This window comes from Asterias amurensis, chromosome 1 (genome assembly GCF_032118995.1).
Source record: "Asterias amurensis chromosome 1, ASM3211899v1".
Taxonomy (NCBI): domain Eukaryota; kingdom Metazoa; phylum Echinodermata; class Asteroidea; order Forcipulatida; family Asteriidae; genus Asterias; species Asterias amurensis.
The window spans coordinates 4,946,242-4,954,164 of NC_092648.1; the positions used below are offsets into that span (position 1 = coordinate 4,946,242).

Here is a 7,923-nt window from a genome sequence, read left to right on the forward strand (position 1 = left end):
TCCACTGCCTTTAAAGACTCTGTGCATCACCAGAAATACAGATAGGTTTGGCAACAACATGAACAATTTATTCGTCCATATGGCGACTGGTTTTAACTTCTTTCAAGAAAACTTGAAGGCTCCTGGATATTTGGAAAACAAAATCCGGATCACACAATACATGAACACTTTCTGCAACTATTTCGTCAGCTCTGTCAATCTGGTATTAGTTAATCCTGTTGTCATATTTAACTGTGTTTTTAAACATGCAAGACGCCAAGTGACCAGAGTGTGTTGGATGTACAAATACAAATAAATCAAGATAAACTTGTCAAGCATTCTGTTATTATTCATTTTAATAATCCCAACTTTGGGTCACTTTTAATGAAATCAAATTCGCCATTAACTCAAAATGACATTACAAGTGAAGCTAACCATTACGCATAAAATTGTCCCACGGCAACAACACAAGCCTACGGAAACTCAAAATGACCACCCGCAGTCCAGATAATACTGAGTTTATAAACTCTGAGTCTCTTCAATGATTTGGGAAAAGGAGACAAGTATTCAGTTTTTCTTAAGCAATATTGTAGCTGGGAAACACCTGCCGTCGATTTCACAAAACTCTTCCTAACTTAAGACTAATCTTAGGACTTAGGAGGAGTCCCAACCCTGCACTGTAGCATGCAGACTTTAAGATTAATCCTAAGTTAGGACGAGTAACTCGTCCTAACTCGAGATAAGACGAGTCCTAACTCTTTGTGAAATCGACGGATGGTCACTTAAAGCTTCCGTACAAGACAGCCTTCGTAAATTGTGCTGGGCTTTTTGCAATTTACAATTAATGAATCATTACTTCAGACACTTTGTCACAATGCACTTCCTTAATTTAAATACAGGGCAATTAATTAAACAATCCAATTAAATAAATCGTTTTGTTATACCAAGAATTCCCGAAGAGAAGAAATAAAAAATATAAATAATATACAAGTAGGGAACGTAGTGAATTCTCCGAGTTTTATTAATTATAATAAAATGTGCATAGTGCATTTCAAATAATTAATTTATAATAATAGTAAACTGATTGTCATAATAACGCTTGTTCTTCAACAACAAAAAATCATTCAAATAATTTGTGACATTAAATATATGCTAAAATGTTTTCCTTGTGAATTAAGAAACATGTCAGCACCTCAGATCATGCGGTAAATGTACCGGGTTTCTTTAATGCCGGGTTGACAAAAAATTCAACAAAATTGCCAAGTCAGCATTTTTGTTTTGCTTTGAGTATTGACAATGCAACGCCTCTCTTTTAGAATGAAAGCACGCTGGCTACTTTGGAATAAATAAAACTATGCCTAGTTTATTTGTAATTATAAATATAAATACTGCTGAGACAATGTCACTTGTGTTTGGGTTCTTTTAGAAGTTCTCCTTCTGTATTAGGAGTGCACTATTTTTAATGTTTGACAATAATTGTAAGCGAGCAATGTTGGCATCATGTTTTTCAATACATCGCAACTTCGGTCACCTTCGTTTGGAATTCCGGCTGACAAATTGGCTGGAACTATTTATTTTGTATGCCAGTTTTGATAGTGCCTACTTAATATTACAAATTAAACTTTGAAATTTGGATTTCTTGCATATGTTTTGAAGATGATAAACGTCTTAAGAAATTCTGGTTTTCTTAACAACTCAAACTATTTGATGACAAATAAAATGTCACTAAACATAGTGAAAAGTAGGGCCTACAAGTCAATAAACCAATTTGAATTCATGATTTTCAAATTTATGTGTTGCCTTTAACTGTTTTCAATCACAAATCATTCGCTATGAATGTAACAATTGACCGTGATACAAAGGTGCCATTCTACAGTTTGATCAGATACTTTGAGAAGGGCCGCGAATTACACCGCGTTTTCCCTGCGGCGGTCCACGGGCGGAAACACGCTATTTGCTCGTCGGTCGTACCGGGTTTTAAGTCACCCCGGACAATAATGCCAACCGCTGGAATTTGTTTTAAAAAGAAAGGGGAAACAATTCCACACAACGAGTAAGTGCATTCATTCGGTCATAATCGTTTTGGAAATGTGACTCCTTAACCAAAACTCAAGCAGCAGGCATTGTGTGTTAATTTTAGTTGACACTAAATCAACCATAAAACAACAAACATTAATTAACTAATTCAACATGTCATTTGTATAGTATGTATACCACCCACTCTGTTTGTTCCGTTAAAACAAGGCCTTAATTACTTTATAATAAGTATCAGTGACTTTAATCTGAGTTCATGCGTCTTAACTTTTGTTTAAATTAAAACGTGCGCATTTAATACAATTTATAACTAAATAAAAATTTCACATCGGCATGAAATAATTCTGAGAAAAAGTTCTCAAATACCTTTCGACATAATTCAATTTGTGGTTTCACAGTTTGTAAGTGACCCAATAAAGAACTAACAGCATTCCCCGCACTGGGGACCATTTAACACACACCGAGAGTGTGTGACCCAAAAAGGCACCCGAGCCACGCCGTGAAATACGGCCCAGTTGACGGCGTTTGGTACTCCACTAAAAGCTGCCACTCTCTCGGTAAGAGATATTACACATAGTTCAGGGTGCAGGGTTGCTTTTAAGTTTTAGCGGTCAGTGTCACTGACAGTTACCAACAAAAAGGACAAGAAATTGCACCCACTGAAGAATCTTTACAATTTTAATGACTGTTTACATTTAACCGAATGTGTTTGTCTTACAAAAGTTGACCAAACAAGAGCAGGATCTTGAGGGGCCGACAGGGGAGGTTTTGAGAAACGAGACTTAAGACTTTGCAACCCCCAAACACGCTTCGATGATTGATAAAAAGCAATGAAGGAGGTGCAGTGTGAACGTGCGTTATTCACGCACCGACACAAACAGACATTAGATGTGACACACGCGATCAAACAAACTTCTTCCTAAATTCTCAAGAAGAAGGAAAACTTAGATGGTGACTTTTATTTTTTCTCACATAATCACTTTGGTTTTCGATTTTTCGCAACACATTTTTCGATCCATCAAACTTCTTCAAGGCAAAAAAGCTGTTTCAGATGATGCAAAAGTGACCATTTTTCTCACATAATAATGTAGGTTTTCGATTTTCGAAACTCGTATTTGCAACACATGCGATCAAACAAACTTCTTCCTAAATTCCCAAGAAGGAAGAAAAACTCATATGGTGCAAAGTGACTTTTTTTTCTCAGATATTAATTTCGGTTTTCTATTTTCGAAACTTGTATTTGCAATACACTCGATCAAACAAACTTCTTCCTAAAATTATCAATATCAAAAAATAACTGTCTCAGATGATGTAAAAGTGAAAAAATTCTCAAGTTATATTTTCGGTTTTCGATTTTCGAAACTCGTATTGGAAACACACGCAAAACAAGTTTCTTTTCAAAAAAATAAATTGCTTCCACCCATGGGGATGCTTCAACCAACACAGTGAAAATGAATTATATTTACTTGTATGGGAACTGTCGACTTTGGACCAGGAAGTGCAACTTTTACTCGATTCAAACACTGTATCAAAAAATAACCTCAAACTTCTTTTAAAATTGTTCAGTTCTAGCTTCAACCATGGTGGGTTTGCCTTCCTCAATGCGTCAACAAAATGACAAAAAGTTCCAACGGATCCTTGTGTCTTTTGATTCTTATACAATAACGTAATTACAATCGTCTATAGTTAACACTCCACATTGTTACCAGGGAAGAAAGATAAACCAATGTGCTGTTAAATATAAACATGATTGTCGGCAATTTTCAATAAACCAGCTCATCCGAAAGTTATTTGTATAACTCATGGTTGAGAAGTTTTACTTCTCTAAAACCTTACCAGATTTTCATCCTTTATCACATCCTTAATTAATGTTCCTAACTCATTCAATTAAGTTCTAAGATATATTTACATGAATCTATTCTATTTAGAGAATTACTTTAGCATGCTATCTAAACAAAAACAAAATATCATAAATAAAAACCAAATATTTCGGAGAGAGTGATTGTCTTAAATTTTGTATATTTTATAGTAAACTGTAATTACTTATTATTTATTTATGAAAACATATTGCACATACTTGCCAAAATTCACATGGATTTACTGAAACAGTCCGCTCTGGTTTTTACAGAAGTCTTTGAGAGAAAAAAAGGCTGCAAACATTGAGCACTGGAAACCACCCTCCGCATTTGATATGGTACTTTGCACTGCGGTTTATGGTTACAAAAATCCATGTGAGTTACTAACCGTGGCAATGACGGTACTACAGTCAACTGGTGAGTGATTTCTTGAATGTTTTTTGTGTTTCTCATTTCCCCGATATTGGCCTGGATTGGGCAAGAGTCAAGGGGAACAATGCAGTAGGGAATACAGGTAAGCTGTGCAGACTGTGGTATACATCGTACGGCGAGCTGCTAACTGACTGCGGGGAGTGGGGTGGTAAACGCGGTATGCAACAGGCGGGCGTCGTCTCGCTGCCCACGCCGGGGATACACGAGCCCACCCCGGCGCAGACAACCCCACCGGAGCCCTGTGGTGGTGGGGAGGGGAGACTCAAAGCCCGGGCTCTCATCGACATGGAGTACGAGGACGAATCGTGGCGTAGCAGACGATCCATTGAGAAGCCGTGTCCACTAGGGATGGGTTTGGGGAGAGTTGGACAAGTGCTGAGAAGTGTCTCTGCGCAGTGGTGGGACGATACGGGGACTGACATGGAATCCGGATGATGCATGGGTAACCTTGCATCGTATCTCAGCGGTGTTCCTCCGTGGTGTGGGTACGGTAGCAAATGCCCGTGCGGCCAGTACATTGAATAAGGCTTATCAGTCCGGATAGGTAAGGAGAACCCATTCGTGAGGGGTCCGACTCCACGTTTTAGCTGAGCGATGCGGTTCCGTGACGCAGCCGTTGATCTCCGCCGTAGCTTCCCCGTTGTGCCCCCGATGAAAACATCATCGCTGGATGGGTCCAACATCCAGTAGTTCCCCTTCCCCGGGTCGTCATAATGCCGGGGTACCTTCACAAAACACTTATTCAGACTCAGATTGTGCCGGATTGAGTTCTGCCAACCTTGTTTATTCTCCCTGTAATAGGGGAAGTTGGTCATGATGTACTCATAAATACCGTTCAGAGTCAGACGTTTCTCTGGACTGGAGCGAATCGCCATCATGATAAGTGCGTTATAACTGAAGGGCGGTTTCTCACCGAATTTGTTCTTTGGTGGTGAATTCTTTTCACCTTCTTTAGACTCGGTCTTCCCTTTCTCTTCCTCCTTGCCGTCCTTCCCTTGTTCCTCCTCTTCCACATCTTTCATGGTTTCAGAAACTTCTCTGTCCTCGGTCATTTCGGAGTCCGGGTCATGGTCCCCCTTGACCGTCGAGTTGACCACGGGTAGTGGAGGCGAGATGGACGGCAGCTCAGATGGATCCCTCTTCCCCAGCATGATATGATCAATGGAGAAGGGTTTCTTGGTGGATCGTATCTCATCAGCAGTCTCAGCCCGCATCTGCATGCACTCCAGCTTCACCATGTTTGATGAGGATGTAAATATGAACTCTCACCACTCACTAGTAGAGCAGAACGTACGGACGGGGAAACCTTAATCCAGAGACGGGGATGTCACACTCACTATAGTCGCCTGACAAATTGGCAAACAACCGGTATCACCTTCGGTAAGCCATCCGCCTATATGACTGCACTTCTGTGACCGTCCTATAGAAGGCAATCATTCAGATTGATGTACAGTCTTGTTTTTCACTCTCAACTACGAGAAATCTTGCCTTCGTGAACCAACCACTGAGGGAGCCTTGCACACCGTTGTTCTCACAGCGAAAGTTAGAATTATTTATGTGTGCTACACCTATCTACTACCGCAACGGCTTCACTTGCGTTGTATATGCGATGTGTGTGTGTGGTGATCACCCATCAGTGCAACAAGAAGTTTAGTTTGCAACTGACCAATCAAAACAAGCGGTGCAACCAAGCGACAGCAACACAGCACAGGCCAATCAACGCCACCGGCTTATTGGGTCTTTGTTGCACTTCGGCTAATCGCTCAATATAATGTGATAGTCTGCTGAATTGAGTTTGTATATACAAGTGTTCGGGCCCAAGATTAGCAGTGGAAGGTTTTTTTTGAGCGGCTGTCTGTCAGTGGGGTTACAGTTATACCAGAAACAAAGCCAGATCTAATGACTAGAGTTTCACAAGGAGAGATTAATGCCAAATTGGAAATGGTGATTACGACGAGCTCGTCTTAGGATTTCTTCTTCTTGGTTGGGGGGGGGGGTCTATCCTACCATCATGGCCAACAAAACATGGATTACAGTATACCAACTAACACTCAGGGTTGTACATTGTATCGCAACAATGTACAAATAAACAATAATTCGACACAAGAAAGTCAATGGGAAGATCTACACAAGGAAAACATACTCTCTCTATGTCTGTCTGTTATAAAAACTCTGAGAGGCAATTAAGATAAACATCATTACACAGTTGTGAAACCAGTATAAGGAAAATCACCCACCGATATCTAATGATGGAATTAAAGACTGTGAAACATTAAAGGGAATGTTAACGTTTGGTAATTACTCAAAACAAACATTAACTTAAAAACTGACTTGGTATTGACGAGCATTGGAGAGATGTTGATAGTATAAAACCTTGTGAGAAACGGCTCCCTCTGAAGTAACGTAGATTTTGAGAAAGAGGTAGTTTCTCATTGAAAAATTAAAATACTTCTATAGTCAGAAGTCTTTTATTCTTATAGCACACAAATTCGTCCAACAAGGGTGTTTTTTCTTTCATCATTTTCTCGCAAATTCGACGATCAATTGAGCTCAAATTTTCTCATGTGTTATTTTGTGCTTAGTTGAGATACACCAAGTGAGGAGCTTTGTGACAATTACCAAACGTGCCCAGTGTCTTTAAAGCCTGCAAAACATTAAAGGTGCAATGGTGTCATGGTTAAAGAAACAAATCTCTGGGGTGGATTTCAAAAAGAGTTAGAACTATAGTCTTAATACCTCGAGTTAAACTTTAACAATTTCCAAAGAGTCCTGGGGTCGATTTCACAAAGAGTTAGGACTAGTCCTAACTTAGGACTAGTTCTAGGAGTATACAAATTGCATGGATAGTCCTAAGTTATGACGAGTAACTGGTTCTAACTCGAGATAAGACTAGTCCTAACTCTTTGTGAAATCCACCCCTGAGTTGAGACTATCTTTGTGAAGTCGGCCCCAGTTTCTTTACTCTTCATAAAGTTCACGGGAGTGGGTTTCCCGGAATCATTGGAAACGAGGGTGTTCAGAAACTACGCAAAAATGTTGTATACAATACATGAGAGGTAGAAACACGTCACGAAAGTCTACATCATCCAACTATCACTACCTGAGGGCAAACTGAACAAAGTTTGTGCAAGGAGTCATGCAAATGAATCAGAATTTACGTCACATACACTGGATCCGCCATTAAAACGTATGTTTTTATTGTTCTTCAGAACATAGTTTGGCTAAGAACGAGCGGCATTTACTCTTTTGGGAGAGAACCACACAACTATTGGAGTCAGTATTTTATTTTACAAGGTTTGATCATACTTATATTTATTTGTTGGTTTATTTCATAAAAACATTACAAAGAATTTGTAAAAAACATTACAAATGTTTGAATTGCACTAGAACATGTAGCCTACAGTATAAAGATTTCCTTAAAAAGAGCTAAAGGTTAAACAGTTAAAACACACTTATATTAAGAGAATGCAGGAAAGACCGTCCATTTGCTTTTCAGTACTATTGGGGGTCAGTGATTTTATTGAACAAGGATTTGGGTCACAAGTTCTCGTGTGAAAGTTCTTGACTGACTACGTTTTACCACTGAGGTAGAAGTATCCCCGTGGTTTGTGTGTGTCTTGAA

The 7,923-nt window shown here is 39.3% G+C and overlaps 1 protein-coding gene across 1 annotated transcript; it reads right to left on the reverse strand.

Annotated features, from left to right (window-relative positions):
• Window positions 1–349: 349 nt before the first annotated feature.
• Window positions 350–5,914, reverse strand: LOC139943429 (uncharacterized). The gene has a single exon (XM_071940243.1). It carries the CDS (start codon window positions 5,537–5,539, stop codon window positions 4,319–4,321), a length of 1,221 nt encoding a protein of 406 aa, XP_071796344.1. The 5' UTR covers window positions 5,540–5,914; the 3' UTR covers window positions 350–4,318.
• Between the last annotated feature and the right edge of the window lie 2,009 nt (window positions 5,915–7,923).